Raw genomic sequence first — 20532 nt, 5'->3', positions numbered from 1 at the left:
TTTTCTTCCTACTTGTACGTTCTGCATTATATGCAGTATTTAATACACTGGTTTTTTTGCATTGACCATATTTTATTTTATTTAAAAAAAAATTTTTTTAACGTTTATTTATTATTGAGAGACAGACAGAGACAGAGCGTGAGCATGGGAGGGGCAGAGAGAGGAGGAGACACAGAATCTGAAGCAGGCTCCAGGCTCTGAGCTGTCAACACAGAGCCCAACGCGGGGCTCGAACTCAAAAACCGCAAGATCACGACCTGAGCCAAAGTCGGATGCCCAACTGACTGAGCCACCCAGGCGCTCCTTAATTTTATTTTTAAATAACATTATTTCCATAATATTGTTTCTACCCGGTAAAATAAATGCTGGTTTGAAATTGGTACATAAAATATACATACATATAACATAAACCCTGCCCATCACACCCCAACAAACATGCACATTGTATGCACACATTCTCATATTCCAGTGGTTTAAATTGTAAGGTGATAGAGGAGTTAAAGTTTTTGCATTCCGTTGATGATCTTCATTTTGAGTAAGATAAGACTTTATTTGGGGGACTTTAGCATACTGTGTATAAAATCCACCTGTACTGTACATGCCTGCTTTGGTTTTTTACTTAAGAGTTTCAAACACGTTGTTAAATAGCAAGTTACTAGGGCTCCAAGAGCATTATTAGGCAAGGTCTAAGAAGTAATGGGTATTAGAAGTTCAGTTTTGGGGCACCTAGCTGGCTCAGTTGGTAGAATATGTGAGTCTTCATTTTGGGGTTGTAAGGTCAAGCCCCACTTTGGGTGTAGAAATTACTTAAAATAAAATCTTGGGGCACTTGGGTGGCTCAGTCAGTTGAGCATCCGACTTCGGCTCAGGTCATGATCTCACAGTTCATGAGTTCGAGCCCCACATCAGGCTTTGTGCTGACAGCTCACAGCCTGGACCCTGCTTTGGATTCTGTCTCCCTCTCTCTCTGCCCCTTCCTGGCTCATGCTCTGTGTCTCTCTCTCTCCTTCAAAAATAAACATTAAAAAAAAATTTGCTGGAGAGAGTGTTTAAAAAAATAATAAAGTAAAAATCTTTTTTAAAAATTCAGTTTTAGACTTTCATGTCTTAAAGTTTTTGCAAATTGAATCATTGAAAAATCCCTTAGGAGCACCTGGGTGGCTTAGCCATTAAGCGTTTGACTCTTGATTTTCGACTTAGGTTATGATCTCATGGTTCATGAGATCAAGCCCAAACATTGGGCTCCCTGCTGAACAGCACAGGGCCTGCTTGGGATTTTCTCTCTCCCCTCTCTCAAAATAAATACAATCAGTCATGTAGGGGTGCCTGGTTGGCTCAGTCAGTGGAGCATCCAGGCTCTTGATTTTGGCTCAGGTCATGATCCCAGGGTGGTGGGATTGAGCTCTGTTGGGCTCTGCACCAAGTGTGGCACCTACTTAAGATTCCCTCTTTCTCTCTTTTCCTCTGCCCCTCTTCCCTGCTCATGTGCGTGCTCTCTCTCACTATCAAAAAAAAAACCCATTAGTCATGTAAAGGAATGTAATCTTTTGTATAAAACACAGATATCTTCATGTGTTTCTTTAAAATTTCTTTAGGGACATCTGGGTTGCTTCAGTCGGTTAAGCATCCAACTCTTGATTTTGGCTCAGGTCATGATCTCACGGTTTGTGAGTTCGAGCTCCATGTGGGGCTCTGCCCTGACTGTGGAGCCTGCTTGGGATTCTCTCTCTCTCTCTCTCTCTCCCTTTCTACCCCTTTCTCACTTGTGCTGTCTCTCAAATAAACTTTAAAATATATGTGCCTACATATAAAATAAATACTTAGAAAATTAAAGTAAAATTTCTTTAGCAATCTGAATATTTTATGTTGGGTTTTTCTTAAAATTAGGGGTTTTTAATACAGTTATTTGCAAGCTGCCTTGATTCTCTTACTTTTTTACTTGCAGGATATTATATCCTATTCCTGCTATAAAACCTTAAAAATAAAAGCAAACAATTTCAGACATATACAGATGGTCATTTAATATACTGGACTGTAAGATGTATTATTCATTAAATACTTTTATAAGAAGTCATAAAGTTTTTGCCCAGAGATGTTGCAGTGGATGGAAAATCAGGCATAGGGGATTATCTAAATCCAAGTGATCTCTGGTTTGTTTATGTAAGTGAATAGGGAGTTTAATTGGGAGGTCTTTTGTGTTGAATATAGAAGATTTGCTCTGCTATTTAGGAACATTGTTTCATCATATTTGGGTAGCATTGCATCTAATTTAACTCAAGATCAATGCAAACCAATACAGGCAAGGATTTAAAAGAAACTGGATCTGATCTAAAATGTTAACACTGTTAAAAAAAAAAAAACCAAAAAATAACAAAAAAAGAACTAGAGATCTGTGAGCAGCAGTTTTAATGGAAATTAAAACAACCCTTTGTCATTTGTATATTTTCAGATTCAGTGCAAGGCATAGCATCTCTAATAACTTTGGTATGGGAAATGTTTAGAGGCTAGTGAAAATGTTAGGATTGTTCTTAAGCCTGGGTGCAAGGCTGAATTAATAATCTAGATCGGATGCTTTTAAAACAAAGAAAGCGTACATTAAAGTTGGAAGCCTGATTATGTTTCCTTACAGATAAATATGCTTACATTTTCTTTTCATAAACTCATGCAACATGTTCTGTATACATGGGTGTTGACTTGATATGAAATTGTTGGTTATATGCCAAATTCAATATGTGAAAACCACATTTGAATTATAGAGCAGTGTTTATTATTGAAGGAAGAATATTCAACCATAGAGTTAAAATTTTATAGGCCTCTTCCACTGAAAAAGTTTTATGTATGTTTCCATACAGTTGTAATTTGAATGACTAAAGTGCTGAGACTGATTTGCTAAAACTTTTCTGATTAATAGCAAATTGACAAAACCTAAAAATATTTGATAGAAAAATGAGTGTAGGAAGTAAAAAGTAAAATTTGCATCTTTTAAAATCAGGAACAGAGCAATTATAATTTAACTGTAGATTATCAGATTTCAGGGAGGTTTTTAATTGGTAATGCGTGAGATGATTTTGCAGATTTCCAATTCTCTTCATTTTAGATGTCTGTACCTTCATAATCAACTGAGAAGTTCTTGATAATTTCAGCATACCTATGAACACAGTTTTCCATGTAATTTACTGAGATCTGCCCCTTAGGTATAAGAATAAGCAGAAAGAAGGGAATTTGCTGCAGTTAATCTTCCCCCTTTTCTTTTATCTCTGTATAGGACTTATGGTTTTTCCAAAACCAGTAACTGCATTGGAATATTCATTCAGTGCGTCTGATCCAGAGTCCTATCAAAGGTACACTGAAGACCTTAGGAACTTTCTAAAACGTAAGTATTTTTCTTAGAGTGAGGTAAAAGATTTTAGGTACTGAGAAACTGGTACCAAATAATGATTACTTTTAGAAACCTCTTTCTTAGAGTCTGTTTTACCTTTTGTTTTGTTTTGTTTTTCTCTTAAACTCAGTCAACTGAGAGGACTGGCAAGTACATTTTATAATTAGTCATGAGAATATTCTAACTTATGAAAAGACATAGGGGTCTAAGCTCAATGGGCAGTTGAATTTGACTTTTCTGTATTAAGTATATGAATAAATCTATTGAGACATGACATTTATATCTGCATTAAAAAGCATTTGACTAATAAAGCAAACTGAATTATACAAAATAATGCCTCTAAGCATTTGGATCTTTTGAATCCAATGTAGTACTTACTTGTGGAGGGAACAAGGAATGATGTTTGTTATTTAAAAACAAAACCAGGGGTGCCTGGGTCGCTCAATTGGTTAAGCATCCAATTCTTGATTTTGGCTAAGGTCATGATCTCCCGGTTTGTGGGTTCAAGCCCTGTGTTAACTGCACTGAGCCTGCTTAGGATTCTCTGTCTCTGTCTCTGTCTCACACACACCAAAATAAATAAGTAAACGTAAAAACATAACAAAACCAGGGGTGCCTGGGTGGCTTAGTCGGTTGAGCATCCGAATCGTTATTTTGTCTCAGGTCATGATCCCAGGGTTGTGGGATTGAGCCCCATAGCAGTGTGGAGCCTACTAAGATTCTCTCTCTCTCTTCTTTTGCCTCTCTCCCCCACTCATGTTCTAATTTAAAATAAATAAATAAATAGGGGTGCCTGGGTGGCTCAGTCGCTTGAGCATCCGACTTCAGCTCAGGTCATGATGTCACAGCTGGTGGGTTCCAGCCCCGCGTCGGGCTCTGTGCTGACAGCTCAGAGCCCGGAGCCTGCTTCAGATTCTTTGCTTCCCTCTCTCTCTCTGTCCCTAACCCACTCACATTCTGTCTCTGTCTCTCTCAAAAATAAACATTTTTTTAAAAAATGAAAATAAATAACCCATCCAAATACATATCTGCTGTGGGTTTTGGAGTTGCCAGTCTGTAATGCTTTCTAATAGTTGTCCTAGCCCAGTTTTCCTCCTGTTCGGTTTAGCCTACCTCTTTGGTGTTACCTTTCACATGAATAATCATCACATGCCCTGGCCTGTTGGTTCATGATCACCTCACCTCTTCCAGATCTACATTCATTCCTTAGAACACGTAGGACCCCATTGCCAAAATCACTGAGGCTTTCCTGACACAACCTTGTAGTTTAATTGTTTAACTTTCCCTCACTATTCTACCTCATTGGGACTTCCACTTCACTGACCCTTTTATTTTGTCCCATCCTCTTCTCCCTAACTTCCCTTTTTACTAAGCTTATTAATTCCATGGTTTTTCATTTCACTTTCAGTTTTGCCAGTACTCTAAAATCCTTTGCCTGTCAGTCTGTCATAAAATGCACATGGATGAAGCCACATAGTTCTCCTAGATGAAACCATATAATTCCTGAATGAAGGCCCTTCCTTTGAGCCTGCCCCGAGCAGGCTGCTGAAGGCTTTCCATGGGACTATTTAGCACTGCGAATACTTGACCACCTCCCTCAAATATTTCCTGGCAATCCTGCTGAATTTCTCTGGATAATTCTTAGAGGATTATTTCCAATTTCTATTCAAACCTCTAACCCTTTTCCTCTATATAACTTGCTTCCCTGCTTCAAAAAGTAATGGAAGGACTCAGATGGGAACTCCTGCAGTTTCCTCATTACTAGAAAAGCCAACCTACAGTTACAGCCATTTTGTGTGTGATATTTCTCCTGCTCTGAGGCCCTTCCTTGCATAGGCCACCTGTACCGGTCCTGCTTTGGATCTCTTCCTCTTCCATGGTCTTGGAAGCATTGTTTACTCTCCTTTTCCTGTGTATTTAGCCTCTCTTTATTGGATCCTTCTTGTCAGCATGCAGAATTCCTCAACTTCCTCTTATCTTAAATCAAAAACCTCAATCCTATACCATCCACTTGACTTTCTAAATCTTTCCTTGATAGTTCTTTAAGGATGTTTTTGTGAGCATATAATCCATGACTTAAAAATCAAATAGTAAAGAAAGTTCTGTAATGAAAACAGTTTCCTGCCCTACTCTTTTCTAGCTGCAGTCCTTTTAATTTCCTCGACAAATATTTTTTCAAGGCTGTCTTATGTCACGCACTCTTTGAAGTTTAATCAGTGAACACAGGAAAAAAATGTGTGTTCATGGAGCTTGTAGTCCAGTGGTGTACAGGAAGGTGATGAGTGCTGGGGAGAAACATGAAGCAGAGAACGGAGATGGGAAGGGTTGTAGTTTTGAACAGGGAGGTCCAGGAGGCCTCATGGAAGGGGGCCCTTAAGGAGGATATCAAGATGAGGGAACTGACCTGAAGCTTATTTATAATGCCCAGCACATTCAGGGTTTATCAGGAAAGCTGGAGGAGCTGGATGGAGTAAGCCAGGGCAAGAGTTTTAGGAGGTTAGGGAAGTAAAGGATGGGTTGTGTGGGTCCTTAGAGGCCATCACTAAGTTCTTTGGTTTTTACACTGACCAAGTGGGAGGTTTTTAAGCAGGGAATAACATCATCTCATTCCCAACTTTTAAAGGATCACTCAGGCTGCTTTTTTGAGACTGTGGGTTGAAGGGCAAAGGGAAGCTAGTCAGGAGGCCATTACACTAACTAGATGAGTAGAATGGTGGCTTGGCAAGAAAGGAAGCAATGGAGGCTGTAAATGTTTTTTTTAACCTTTATTTATTTTTAAGACACAGAGAGCATGAGCAGGAGAGGGGCAGAGAGAGAGACAGACAGACAGAATTGGAAGTAGGCTTCAGGCTCTGAGCTGTCACCACAGAGCCCAACTCAGGGCTCAAACTCACCAATTGTGAGATCATGACCTGAGCTGAAGTCGGACTCTCAACCGACTGAGCCACCCAGCCCCCCCCCCCCTTTTTTTAAACCTTTATAGGTTGTGAGTAATTTGATTCTGGATACATGTTCAACAGGAAAGAACTTCATGCTCTTGAAATTTCTCTTATGGTATTTTTTCTGTATTTCTGTTATACTTTCCTTCTAGCTGTTGATTTATCACTTTTATATATTGTCTTTACTTCCTGCCATGACAGATGAGCATTTACTTCACCTGCCTCAGACACTCCACCTTACAACCCAGTTTAGTAATTATTATTTTTAGTTTTGCTATTGGTTGCCTTTCTATACTTAATCTTTATGTCTTATTCCATCATCTATAGACACTCTTCTGGCTCCCTTAATTGCACACTGTTATTTGAGGTATCCTCTTAAGTCTTTTTTTTTTTTTTTCCTGGAAAACTCTTTAGAGCTTTTCCCTTCCTGCCATAGTCTGTACTAGTAACTGTTTAGAACTTTACTATACAGCTGTTATTTTGGGACTCTTTTTTTTTTTAAATCACTTTAGCTGGATCCACTGTTTCTTGGCTCCTGCTTTTTTTCTTAATTTACTGCCTAGTTTTGGTGGAGTGTATTTATTCTCAAATAACTTCATAAGAAAAGATACATGAAATGTAAATTTTGAGTCCTTTCATTTCTGAAAATGACCTCAGTCTGCATTTATAGGTGGTAGTTTAGCTGCATCTAGAATTTTAGTTACTTTGTATTGCCTTTTTCTCCTCCACAAGGCTGGATTTTTACTTTGTTTTTATATGTATTTCCTTGGGGTTCTAAAATTTACTTTAGTTTCAGTCTTTAAAATACCACTTTACTGGGGGGCACCTGGGGTGGCTCAGTGTTAAACATCTGACTCTGGATTTCACTGTCACAGTTCATGGGTTTGAGCCCTACATGTGGCTGTGTGCTGACAGTGTGGAGCCTGCTTGGGATTCTCTGTCTCCCTCTCTCTAAACTTAAAAAATAAAATAGAACTTTACTGGGAACTTGATGGAGATCTTTCAGGATGAAGGCTTAGGTTAATAAATTATTATCTTTCAAAAATAATTTCACAGAAATTACCTTCTATTAATTACTTTGATCATTTCCACAACTCAGTTTTCTGGTTCTTTCTAGAACTGTTCTCTTAGTTGGCTCTTAGATCTCTTGTTTTTCTCTCATTTTCTACGTTTTCAGTTGTCATTGCTGAGTTTTAGGAAAGCCTTTCTGCTGTTAAAGTGTACCATCTCTGGTTAAAAGATACATTGTCTTCTTTTTTCTAATAGATACTGCTTACAATTTGAAGTTTCATTCTGTTCAAATTACCTCTTTACTTTTAGGTCTTTATAGACACACCCACTCATTGACCTTTTTCTTATTTTAGACTTTCCTCGGGTGTATAGGGCTCTTTGGTTACTCTGTCTGGGGTCAGTGACCTGTGTCCCCATGATACCTTGGACTTGGGGGTAGGGGGTTCTTCATAATGTGACCATCATACAACCCCCTGCATTGTGGTTTTGTATGGAAGTAGAACATGGCACAATTAATACAAAAGTGGTCACTGAATGAATGGATATATTACCAAAAAGTGTATGCAGTAAAAGCCCGTGGGGAAAATTGGTGAAAGCCTTGAATATCTCTTGCAAAATGATCTTTATGATTGTGCCACCAGAGTCAAAAAGTGATGAATGTCATATGATAGGTACCTCTTGTGTTATAAAAGTTTACCCCACCTCCCAAATATTTGAATCATTCTTTTAAATGAGTACATAATTCCAATTATAATCTAATTTTTTATATATATAAGATGAAACTAAAGATTTTTTGACAATTTTTCCCCCAAAGTAAAGATCTGCACTTTCTTGTAAATACATTTACTTTGCAATTTTTGTTCCTGTTTTGGTTGAATTCATTTTAAGTGACCTTTTTCTGGTACCAGTTGTACCCACACACCAACAGTTCTTATTGAGGCACTGTGGTAGATCTTAACTATTTATTAGTATCTTTCAATAAACACACTCATTGAGGGCAGGGACCACGTCAGGTTTGCTCACTGTTGTGCCACTTTTGCCTAATACTGTGCCAGTGTGGAGCAAACAGCAGAAAAACCATTGTGTGTCTCTCCCTCTCCTTTCTTCCCCATCTCCAAATTGTAACCATTTTACCCCTTTATCACTGAGTTTATCTAAGATGTTACCTCTAACTTAATATTAGCTCACAGGTACCTTTGATGCTCAGCTTTGTTGTAGTCCCTGCTGAAGAGCGTTCCATAGCACTCTGTCTGTAGGCCCTTCAGTTAAAATTGTGTGTTTTCCTGTTACATTGTAAATTCCATAGGGGAGAAGTGGCAATGCCTTTTTATGTTCTCACCTTTCTTTTTAAGTTGGTGTATAGTTTACACATAATGTTACATTAGTTTCAGGTGTACAGCATAGTGATTGGACAAGTTTATAGGTTGTCATCTTTTTGCGCCATGAGCTTTGAGATAATGCAATAGTCATGGCTGGCGCCACCTGATGGTAACAGAAGACATTGATCTGTAATCCAGTTTGTTATTGTTGAATGCAGTAAACATCTGAAGTGTTACAGCTTAGTAAACCTGTTAAAAGTTGGACAAACTTAACATTCTTTACCTAGAATAATAATATGGTAATTAGTATGTTCTTTTTGTTTTTAAAGAGTGTTGTCCAAAGGATGATGTGTTCCTAGTTGTATTTAAGATCTATTTCTAGCTGATCTATATACGCATATATGTTTTTTTTTTAGCATATGATTTAGAAGAACAGAAGAATCTCACAGCTTGTCCTGACCGAGTGCTTTTTGTACAGAAGGGTCCAATTTATCATGCATGTCAGTTTCCTGTTGCCTTACTTGAGGCATGCAGTGGTGTGGATGATCCAGAGTTTGGCTACTCCAGAGGAAATCCTTGTATTCTTGTGAAAATGAACAGAGTATGTACCTATATTGCTGCTGCTTTTTTTCTAATATCCTCTATTGAGTAGCTTGGAACTGTTTTTTTCTCATTTAGGGGTAACTTGCTTAAAAGGTTAGCAGTGATATTAATTGACCTTTAGAAAGTGAATACAGCAAAAACCAAGACTGGTTTATTAAATCAATCATGGATTAGGGAAGTAAAACAACTTACGCTTTTCCCTTTTTAGTTACATGCATTTAGGCATAGGTTAATGCGTCAAGGGGCAGGTATTCTGGTTGTCATACATAAAGCATGGTTTTATTAACGTGCAGTGCTCATCTTTGAATCATCTTTGAATTCGGTTATAAATTTAAAATTCCATTGAGAATCTATTAGGCTTTAGTTTAAACTTTGAATATTTAGTAGCAAAGCATAGTTTTATAGTGTATGTACATATAATTAAAAAGTAGAGATACAAATAAAATTGCATTATAATGAGCTCAGTGGGGTGTTACAGTTGTAACCATAGTAGTAGCATTTTGCTTTGGTGTCCAGAAGATGTTCCTGAATTATATAGCCATTAGAAAATTTTGAAGCTCATTAGCTTCTCTGTGTGTTAGTAAGTATGACCTGGGAGTCATTGTGCAAAAGAAGATGCTTTTCTTATGTAATAAGTCATCTCTAACCCCTGTACCTTTCTGCTCTATAAATATTGTATTGCAGAGCTGTGTTCTGACACAGTTACCCTATTGAGGCTTGCAAGGTCTCCCTTGAAGAATGAGGTTATTCCTGATCATTTACTCCAAGAAAAGGCAGTTTCTTAAACAGGTGGAGACCTCTCAAGATCATGAGTTTATCACTAAAGTTACCCTTGATAAGCCCATTGCTACCATCTCTTGGCACTGCTAAATAAAGAGTTTCCCTATAGGAAGAGCCAGCTAGACCCCGACATACCCAGACTGACACCCCTCCGGTCTCTCCTCCTTTCCCCACATGGACAATGACAGGTTCCTAATTATCCCATCGTACTCTAGAGATCATTCTGAAACATTGCCTGACACATAGTAGGTACTCAAGAATAATTATAGTCGGATGTTTCAGCAAGACTTCATTAAATTAAAGTTAACCAAATAAGCCAAGAGTAATGGGAAACTTGACAGTCTAGCTTGTAAGATGAAGTAAATGTATTTACCTTAACAGAAATGCCTTTTAGAATCCCAGCCTTCCAGAAGTGAATATCTTCATAAAGTCTAGATTCCTGGAAAATCTATTCCGAGTATAAAGCCAAGAGAAGTTCCAGTTCCTTCTCCTACAGGACCAACCTTCCAAGTTTGTTTTTCTCTTTCAGTATGTCCTCTTTGAATGCAGAGGGTCTGAGATTATACTTGACTGATGGGACATGGCTTTACAGGGCATGACAAGATGACAACATCAAGCTCAAGTATGGATTATTCATGAGCTATGCATGCTGAGTGTAGCAGGGGATTTAATCCCAGTAGAGTTTGTTCCAAAGTCCTCACATAGGCAATGATAGTTAAAGATGTTGATATTATTTAGGTTCCATAATACTTACCTCTTGGGAGGAATATTTACATTTACAGGCATTCGCATGTAAAATGAATATAACTTCAAAACATAAAAAGATCCTCCCACAAAATAAATATCTATTGCCCTTCAGAGTTAGTTATATCAGCTACATACATGAAAGTAGCTTTATTACGTGGAACTGAATGGTACTGTGTCTTAAAATGGGATTCATCCCAGTGTATGCATTTTTGTGGAATAGATCGATGGGAAATACGGTAAGTCCATGCAAGCTTTATGGAAACAAATGTTGAGGGTTTGACCTAATACAGTTTCGTGAAAAACAGTTTTATTGTGCTTCTGCAATTCTTACGTTTGCATTAAAAGTTTCTGTTTGCTTCTTGGTTTAAGGGTAGCAAAGTGCAATACTGTGTTTTATTCAGGAACTGATTTATTTTCTGCACTGCCCCAATACAATAAGACAGCAAATTGGTAAGATTATTATATTAAAAAGTCCATTGTAATCCTCTACACAAGAGTAAAAGGCAGATGTAATAGGGTTTTAATACCTAGAGTTGATATGCATCTCAACCCTTCCATCTCTGGGTCCCTAGCAACAACTCAGGAGGTTCTTTCATATACATTTGTGATGTTTCAATTAGTTTTTCTTTTCCTTAGATAATTGGATTAAAGCCTCAAGGAGAACCAAGGATAGAATGTATTTCAAAGGTTAGTATTCAAAAAGCTTTAGTATATCTGAATATTTTAAAAGTCTGTGAGTCTTAGTCATTGTTTTTTCTTCCTGTCCCTTTTTGAAAGTCCTCTGTAGTGCCAATCTTAGAAGAATAAAATTCCACCGAACTTTGGGTGTAGAGCCCTTCTCTACTTGCAAATGATAATTCCTAAAGACGTGTTTTCCATGAGCATTGATTTCACAGACACTGCCTTTGCATATACCATCTTTCATTGATTCTGAGATCACTTTTTTCTAGCTTAATAACACTGAAATTGGGGATGGCCTTATAGTTAATTGCATCTTAATACTGTATCATAAGAGTTTTTTTCTATCTTAATAATACATAAATCGGTGTACATCAATGGCATCTGAGATTTCAGGAAACAGGATACATTTTCCTTAAGGTGGAGGCAGTATTTTTCTCTCCTACCCCTACTTTATTTTCTTCCAGAGTGCTGTGAAGTTTTCATCTCATAACTTTTGTTTTCTCTCCATGCTGCAAGTGCAACTAAGACAAATATGTAAATTGATGGGTAAGAGTTCTAAGGAGAAATGTAAAGTTCTACATTTAATTTTATTGTTGTGCAAAATATTAGCATTCCAGCTCTAAATCTATGTCAAAGGTATTTTACTTGAAATGTTACTTTGAAATCACTTCTCAAGTTGTTTGTGAAGAAAATTATATTCCTTTTCGCCTTGAATGGATTTCTTATGTGGGCAGAAATCTCTTGCTCTGTGGTTCTCAAATTCATTCATGCATCAGAATCACTTGGAGGACGTTTTGGGTCCCATTCCCAAAGTTTCTGACTCCCTAGTTTTGGGGTGAGGCCCAAACTTGGCATTTCTAACTCAAGTTTCCAGGTGATGGTGATGCCGATGGTCTGGGGCTCATGCTTTGAGAATTTCTGCTTTAGAGTATCTTTACTTCTTTTGAGTATTCACTATTTAGACTAGAATAAAAAGCCAGAAAGTTTGTGGCTTCTCATCTGGGTTGAAGTCTAAGTGTGTGAATCCTCGGCAGTTCCCTTTATCTCCTTATACTAACATAGCTCAGTCAGTATGCTGCTTACAACCAGATGCTACATCTAAGCTGAGCTTTTCTTGATAAATCCTGCTGAAAATGAAGTAAGCATATGCTAGTATCTCTTAAGATGAAAAGGAAGCATTATGGCTATGAGATACATTTAGAAAAAGCAACTATTCTGTTCTTGCTTGCAAGCTTTCCAAGTAGGAAGTTTCTGAGGCTCAGGTGCCAGGCTCCGGCCAGGTTAGATGTGCTACTTTCATGACCACGTAGGACTGTGTATCTGGACGCAGGAGCTTTTGCCTTTGTGTGTGAGTGGACCACATTGATAAGCTTGGAGCAGGGGCTCTACGGGGCCAACGCTACTAAGAAAGGAAAGCACATTTTGGCCAGAAGGCCAAAAGCTTTAGTAAACTTCTTTCCTAAGATTTCAATTTTGTGAACCTTTGGGCAGTATAAACAACTCCATGTAACTGTTCCCTTAGGGTTTAAACTGGACTTCTATCTATTGGATATCCTTTGCTTCTAGAATAGTTGGTGGAAATGTTAATGAAAAATCCTGGTCTAATGACTCAGATTTCAGTTTTTTGTCCCTTTTGCTTTCAAGAGTTATGTGTAAAGTACATAAACTAGATGGGGATTTTGTTAATTGAGTTGTGGAATATTTTTGTTTTTAGAAAGCTTGTAAGATTTTGCCTGGTACTCCTAGGTTAGTCACAAAGGAGTAATAGGTGGGGTGCGTACATTTTAGAGGTGGTTCTGTAGGGCAGATGGCCGCATTTATTGCACATCATCATAGTTGCTGTTTTCCATTATATTTGTCTTGTATCTTGTACTCTTAAATTTGATCTGCTTTAATTGCGTTTATGTAAGAGTTCTGAAAATATTGAAATATTGAGGACAACATGCTCTTGAGCATTTAAAAGATGGTTCCTACAAAAGATGGAATATTCCTTTTGTCATTTTTTCAATTTTTTCTATAAAAATAAATCTTATTAATATAGAAAAATGCAGAAGAAAAAGGTAAATGCCTACCCATTTCCAATTTGTGTTCTTCAAGTCTTTTAAGGGTGGCGACTGTATAAAAAAATGTGATTTTAAAACTTTGTTTTCAGTGGAACTTAGTGACTGTCAGTTGCTCCTAGTTTCTAATATGATGTCATTCATATACTTAGAAAACTGTGTATGCTTCACCCTAAAGTATCTCAGTATTCAGATATGCATAATTTCTAAATGTTTATTTTAACAGAAGGTATAAAAAGTACAAGTTTAAGTAAAAGCCTGCCAATGTTACGTTTTTGGTACCAACCAAGAGAACAATGAAGAGTCACCCTGGGTGATCTTGAGCATGTCCTCTTAACTGAGCCTCAGTTCCCCTCTTTGTAACTGATCCTGCCCACTTAAGGGTGTTGGACCTAAATGAGGTCAGTGTAAGTTAAGTGTGGTGTCTGGCTGGAATTTCCAGCTCAGTAAACTATAACCCAAAGAAAACCTCCTTTATGTGTTGGGGAACATCTCTGTTTCTGTGAAGTAGGCTCATGTATTAAGAGAAAATAGGTTAAACAAAAGCAATTAGTACAGAAGGGCACTCATCACAGTGATTATTTTTTAATTATAGAGTACAAATGTAGGGTGGTGACTAAACATGGTTTTTACTGTTTCTCTTAGCCTTGTCAGCTTCTGTGGGGTAGCATCACTCTGTGCTTTGTGCCGTCTTGCTTTGTCACTTGTTCCTCACACGTGCTACTCGTGATAGAGAAGCAGAGTAGGACTTCTCCTTAGAGGAGATTCTTAGTTTTGCTATAGTGTTTCCTGTGTGCTTTACAAAATAGAAATTAGGATGCAAGCATTTTCTAATATTTTAATTAGCGCTTAGTAAACTTCCACTGATTTTAGCCCATGTCATCTACTCATTGTGTGTTAAAGTTACTCATTAAAATTAGTCCTATTCAGAATGTGTTACTTGAGAATTCTCTATCACGAAGAGATGATAATAGAGATATCATCATGAGTTGGATTGTGAAGGATTAACTTGTATATTTTATGTCATGTTTATTAGTTTAAGTACATGGAATATAATTCCAGTAATTTCAGTACTTTGATTTACACATGCTCATAAATTCAAAGGTATTTAAATTGATTGAGAAGACTTTTGTCACTTGCGTCATAGTTTACCCTTCTGGTTACCATTACTAAGCACAGAAAACTTTCGGACCTGCTGCCTCCTAGGCCAGCCACACATTCTACAGTGTGGAAGCACAGTATTTTAAGTCATTTCAGGAATACACTGGTCCATACAGACTGGTGCATTCCTGCTGTCAGTGGCTGGAGAACTGGCATTTTAGTAGTTAGAGGCAGATAAGATTTTAAGACAGTGTATGAATAGATGTTGGGCTGTGAGTTAGAAGGGACTCTCATGGAACAGCATGTAGGGTCTATCAGGAAATGTAAAAAGAATCAGGATAGTTTATGTCCAAGGATTTAAATCAAGATTAGCACATCTGTTCTCAAAAATACACTTGTAATTAATGCAGTTGGGATAGCATTGTAACATCATCATACTGTTTATAATTGATACTGCCTTAATATACATTCTGGTTTTTGTGACCTAAAAAGGGGTTTCTTTTGTTTTCTACTTTAGAGTGAAAACACAGCAGCTCTATCAACTTATCCTCCCAATGGAGCTATAGATTTAAAATATTTTCCATATTATGGGAAAAAACTGCATGTAAGTACTTAGAAGTTCATAAGTGGTTGTGACCCTTGGGAAATTGGTACATCTGTACTAAAATATCACTTGTCGGCAGACACATGTTCTGTGTAATTTGTGTATCTTCTATTCTGGTCTTCAAATGGTGATGCCAAGTAGAGGTTCCCCACCGCCAATCTACAGTTCAAAACGTAAGACTTACGATAAATTTTCAAAATATCATTTTCTCTTTCGTTAAGAATTTGCTTAGAGAGTATACAGAGGTGAAAAAACAAAACGGATAGAATAGTACAAAGAATTTCTGTAGACCGTTTACCTAGATTTCCCAGGTGTTAGTATTTTACCTCATTTGTCTTTCCAGTCTCTGTAATTTTTTTCCTAAACCATTTGGGACTAATGAAACATGTGCCTCTTGCCCTAAATGCTTAAGTTTTATTTTCCTAAAGACAAGAGGACTGTCATCCAATCTACAGACTTAGTCAATATTTTACTAGTTGTTCCCTTTATTGCAAAAGAAAAAATGTTTTCCCAGTGCGGGATATCTCACTGTTACATTTTTGGTCACCTGTAACCTGGAACAGTTCCTCAGTCTGTTTCATGCCCTTGTACTCTTAAATGAACACAGGCCTTTTGGGGCCTGTTTTGTTTACATTCCTCAACTTGAGTTTGTCTGATGTTTTTCATGATTAAATGTCAGTTTACATCAAAATGTAAAATGTACATTTTTTTGCAAGAATGCCTCAGAAGAAATGTTTTTGGAATTAGCATATCAGGAGGGATGTGGTATTGATTGGTCACATTAGTGGTGATAGTAGATTAAGGTGTTATCAGCCAGGTGTTTTTTTGCTTTTTTTTTTTTGTAATCAGTAAATATTATGTGGAGAGAGTAATTGGAGAGTCTACACAGTTCTGTTTCTCCCTTCACTTGAAGCATATATTGATTCTTGCCTGGGTTGTTCCCAGATGTTTTCTAATTCCATCTTTTCCTTTCTCCATTTACAGGGTGGCATTCTGTTCTGAGAAAGAGCTTTGCCTTCTTGCCACCATTTATTTCCATCTGTATATTGTCATGGACTCATTATCTGTTCTGTTTATTTTGATGCTAAAATTGTCCCAGATTTGGCCAGTGAGAGACCTTCAGGCTGGTTCCTATGTCCTTTAGACATGCTTCCATGATTGTTTCTAGCACTGTAAGACATTCCAGATTCATCTTGTAGTTTCTCTGCCCCAGTCCTGAAATCAGCCCCCTAGTTCCTTTTAGTGAAGAAATGTATCTAGAAACCACAGTGATGGTAATATAGTTAGGAATATATTTGCATCAGATTATACAGCAACCGTAGTAAGGATATAGGAGATCTGGGTAATCAGTAGAGTAGTCCTTGGGTGAAAGAGGAAACTCAAACCAAGATTATAGAGAATGTCTAAAAAATGATGATTGACACAACCAAATTACAACCTATGGGATACATCTAAAGCCTGATAAAAGGCACAGAATGTACATGAAGTTACTGTAGCATTTGAATTAATGTGTTTTCCTTTATTTGCCAGGTGAGTTATCTGCAGCCATTAGTTGCTGTCCAGGTGTCCTTTAATGCTAGCAGCAGTGCCGTAAAAGAAGTAACAGTCGAATGCAAGATTGATGGATCACCCAACCTAAAAAACCAGGATGATCGTGACAAGTTTTTAGGACGAGTTGTGTTCAAAATCACAGCACGTGCATAGTAGGAGTTAGGATCTCCACGGAGTAAATGTTGTGTTGTCTGTCTTCGTTTTGTATCAGCTGGACCTGCCATTCTAGAATTTTGAGACCACCTTGGAGAAAGGTGGGGTGGTGCATGACACTGGGGTAACATCCTAACATGCTTCCAGATCATAGTGTTCGGTGTCCTCTGAAGTAACTGCCTGTTGCCTCTGCTGCCTCTTGAACCAGTGTACAGTCGCCAGATAGGGACCATGAACACCGATTCTGAACATGTAGTACAGGGGGCTTATTTTTATGTGGTTTAATTGCCAAGTGTCTAAAGCTTAATGTGCTGTGCTATGTAAATATTTTAGAGATTTAACACTGGTTAACTTCCTATTTTGATGCCAGCAAAGTTGTAGGGATAAAATGGTACCTGAACAACATCAAGTGACTTTCATAGCTGCAAGAAATGTGGTGTGAGGAAAACTTCTGTATGTGAGGAGGAAAAAAGAAAATAAAAGTGGATTTGAAAGGTTGACTTGGATGTTTTGTAAAATTATTTTTTACATGCTGAATTAGTCTGTGGATCTTTTTGATTAAGAGCACAAACTTTCTGTTGTAAAACATGTAAAAAAATATATATACTGATGGGTTTATTTTTAGTGCTGGAACTAAAATCTCTTATCAAGTATTGTAGACCATAGATGAAACAGCATTTTTAAGTTAGCCACTATGAATATGCACCTAATTTTTTATGGAGTTAAATTCATATGATTTAAATTGTACAATAGTTTGTGAAATATATTGTGACTGCTTTTATTTAGCAGACTGTGGACTCTAATAAAAAATATAAATTGTGAAATTTAAAAACTTGGAACTTATTCAAAGCTTCAAACCAGCTTTATTTCAGCATGCTTTAGTGTCGTGAAATATCTTCTCCTTCAGTCAATGTTTGTAATGGTATGATTGTCATAATGTGAGCTATTGTCTCCTCTGTTGAAAGGTATGCTTCCTGTATCATCTCTGGGTTTTGTTTTGTTTTTTTTTAAAGCCAGTTTTGATTTTTATCCTTAATGCTAAAGCTGATAATCTTGAGGTTTTCTTTGTGTTGGTACAAGCCAGGATGACACTGGTTTGTGACACAACCCACCTGGTTCAGGAACAGCTATCTGGAGAGAACATCAATGCTCCAAGTGGTCTTGGCTAGCCAAATGGCCTTGTTGACCCAGTGGCAGCCTCTCTGCCACTAAGATCTTCGTGATAACAGATTTTTGTTTTAGAAGTCTTCTTTGCAACTAAAGAAAATGATTCTTGAAGCTGTTAATGACGGAAACAACTTCTGGGCTTTGATTTTCCATTCTGCCCTCTTTAAGAGTGGAAAACAATTTCAAAAATGCTACAGTGCTAAAGCAATGTCATGGGCTACAGCTAGAGCATCACTTTAGCTGGTCCCATGTGAACAGGTCTTCAGTTGTTGGTTGTGGAATTCATATTATTATGTATTCAGTTAAATTTGTATTTTTGTGTTTTTGGAGTATAACACAGATTGAAGTTGTGTTCTAATGAGCTCAGATAAAAACAAACTAGTTCTCAGAACATGAAACAAGAATGGAGATAACCAAAATGGGGAAGTGGGTTTTGTAGAGAATACAAATAGGATATTCACAGAAGTGACTAAATCATATTTGTGCCTTCCTGGTTCAGGAGTTTGGGCATGGCTCAGCCCCTGATTGCTGCATGAGTTCAGCTGACCTCCCCAACTCTTCCTAGCTCTCTTCTACTGAAATTAGGGGTTTTTAACAATGATCACAGGCCTGCTCTGTGCCAGGTTACTGATGTGCCAAACTGAGGATATAGAGATGAAGACATGGTCTGGAAAATGAGAGGGAACTAGAACAGGCCCTGGGACAAGATGTGGTGTAATTACAGTAATGGCAATTTATGTGCAAGGGTCCAAGGAGGTGGGTTATGACTCCTCTACAAAGGTCCCTCTAGAGATGTGTTTTGTGGAGGGGAGGGTTGGAAGGAGCTGGGCCTATATGATGAAGATGAAGAGTTTGGGAATGAAAGGGACTCTGGACACCACCTGAGTCTGCATTTCTGCTTCATTTCACGTTTTCCTCAGAACTTCACCAGACCTCTTACATGCAGATTGATTCCATAAGAGACTCTATATGCAACAATTTCTTAAGTCATGGCTATTCTGCTTATTCATAGATCACAGTTTGAATAACAAGGGACCAAAGGAATAAAGACAACCAGATTTGCATCCTTGGTGATTGGATCCAGCACTGGTTTGACTAGTGGATGGAGAAAAATTCAACTGTCAGCTGACTTTAGCTAATACTTAAAAATCCAGCAGGTTAGGGGCTCAGGGTCCAAGATGGCAAGGTAAAAGACCCTGAACTCCCTTCCATGGACACAACCAAATTTATACCTATTTATAGAGCAATTTCTCCTGAAGACAGCTAACTGAATAGCTGTAGAACAAGACAGACCACATAGAGAATGGTAAGAGAGACAAGACTGTAACAAAGGGAAACCCCAACCCTGATGCTTGCCATGGGGTGGAATAGTACTACAAGACTGAACACGTATGTCTGAGGGCACAGGAAAAAAAAAAAAGAAAGCTGTGATTTAAAAGGGCTTTGAGAGTATAAAAATTAACAGCACTAGAACTCTACCAAATGGATGGGACCTGTTGGAACTCTCAGGGTTGGAGGGACTGGTGATTGCTACCATCTACATTCACCCTTCACCTTGATATCAGATGGGAGCAGGGTCCAGATGGGAGCAGGGTCCAGGCAGTGTCATCAGCCTACTGTCAGCCCGACTACTTGGCACCCCTTAGCCCAAGGCAGCCCGGTGTGGTGCACACCAGAACACTCCTGATCAATGCTCACAACAGCACCTGTCTCAACAAGGTGACCAGTCTGAAGCATCCTGGAACACTCTAGACCCACACCACTTAGGCTCCAGACAGCTTGCTAGGACACTCCAGTGGAGAGTCCCAGGACCTCCATGCTCCTGCTCATTTTGGCCCCTGCCACCCCATAAATGTGCCCCTAGCCCATGGCACACAATGGCTCCAAGCTCCCCACCAGGACACACTGGTGTGCACTCACTTTAGCTCTGGCTGTCCTGCCAGGGTGCCTTCTAGAGAGTCCCAGGACTGCCATGGCTTGTGCCAACATCAGCTGTCAGGACACTCTGGATGGAAACTCACAGGACCACCCCACCCTGTGCCCACTTCAGCTTCAACATCCCAAGGGCAACCCCATCATGGAATACCCCCAGGAACCCAGCCCATGCCACCACAATTCTAGGCAAACAACCAAAGTTGCCAGAAATTCAGCCTGCACAAGGGGACAAGTATACATGAGACCAGTCCTTCAGTCCTTCAAATTTAGGAGAAGTAGCTATTCTAATTCAGAGAAAAACAAAGTCAACCAAAATGATAGGAATATGCTCCATATTAAAGAGCAAGACAAAACCAGAGGGAGAAAATGAAATCAAAAGGAGATAACCAGTCTACCTGATACAGTGTTCAAAGTAATGGCCATAAAGATGCTCACTGGACTGGAGAGAAGAATGGACATGACATATTCACAATTTCAAAAAGAGTATTAAAAAGAGCCAATC

General features: G+C 38.3%; 1 protein-coding gene across 1 annotated transcript in view; it reads left to right on the top strand.

Moving 5' to 3' along the window:
* ATP1B3 (ATPase Na+/K+ transporting subunit beta 3) overlaps positions 1 to 17428 on the top strand; it is a 46239-nt gene extending 28811 nt beyond the window's left edge. Inside the window, exons 3-7 of the mRNA XM_027061699.2 lie at positions 3266 to 3373; positions 9065 to 9249; positions 11415 to 11465; positions 15138 to 15224; positions 16755 to 17428. Coding sequence (XP_026917500.1) covers positions 3266 to 3373; positions 9065 to 9249; positions 11415 to 11465; positions 15138 to 15224; positions 16755 to 16928 — 605 coding nt within the window. The 3' untranslated portion in view covers positions 16929 to 17428. The remainder of the gene's footprint in view (positions 1 to 3265; positions 3374 to 9064; positions 9250 to 11414; positions 11466 to 15137; positions 15225 to 16754) is intronic.
* The last annotated feature ends 3104 nt before the right edge of the window (positions 17429 to 20532 follow it).

The sequence above is a fragment of the Acinonyx jubatus genome, chromosome C2, assembly GCF_027475565.1.
Source record: "Acinonyx jubatus isolate Ajub_Pintada_27869175 chromosome C2, VMU_Ajub_asm_v1.0, whole genome shotgun sequence".
Classification (NCBI taxonomy): Eukaryota; Metazoa; Chordata; class Mammalia; order Carnivora; family Felidae; genus Acinonyx; species Acinonyx jubatus.
This window is presented reverse-complemented; position numbering and strand designations above follow the sequence as displayed.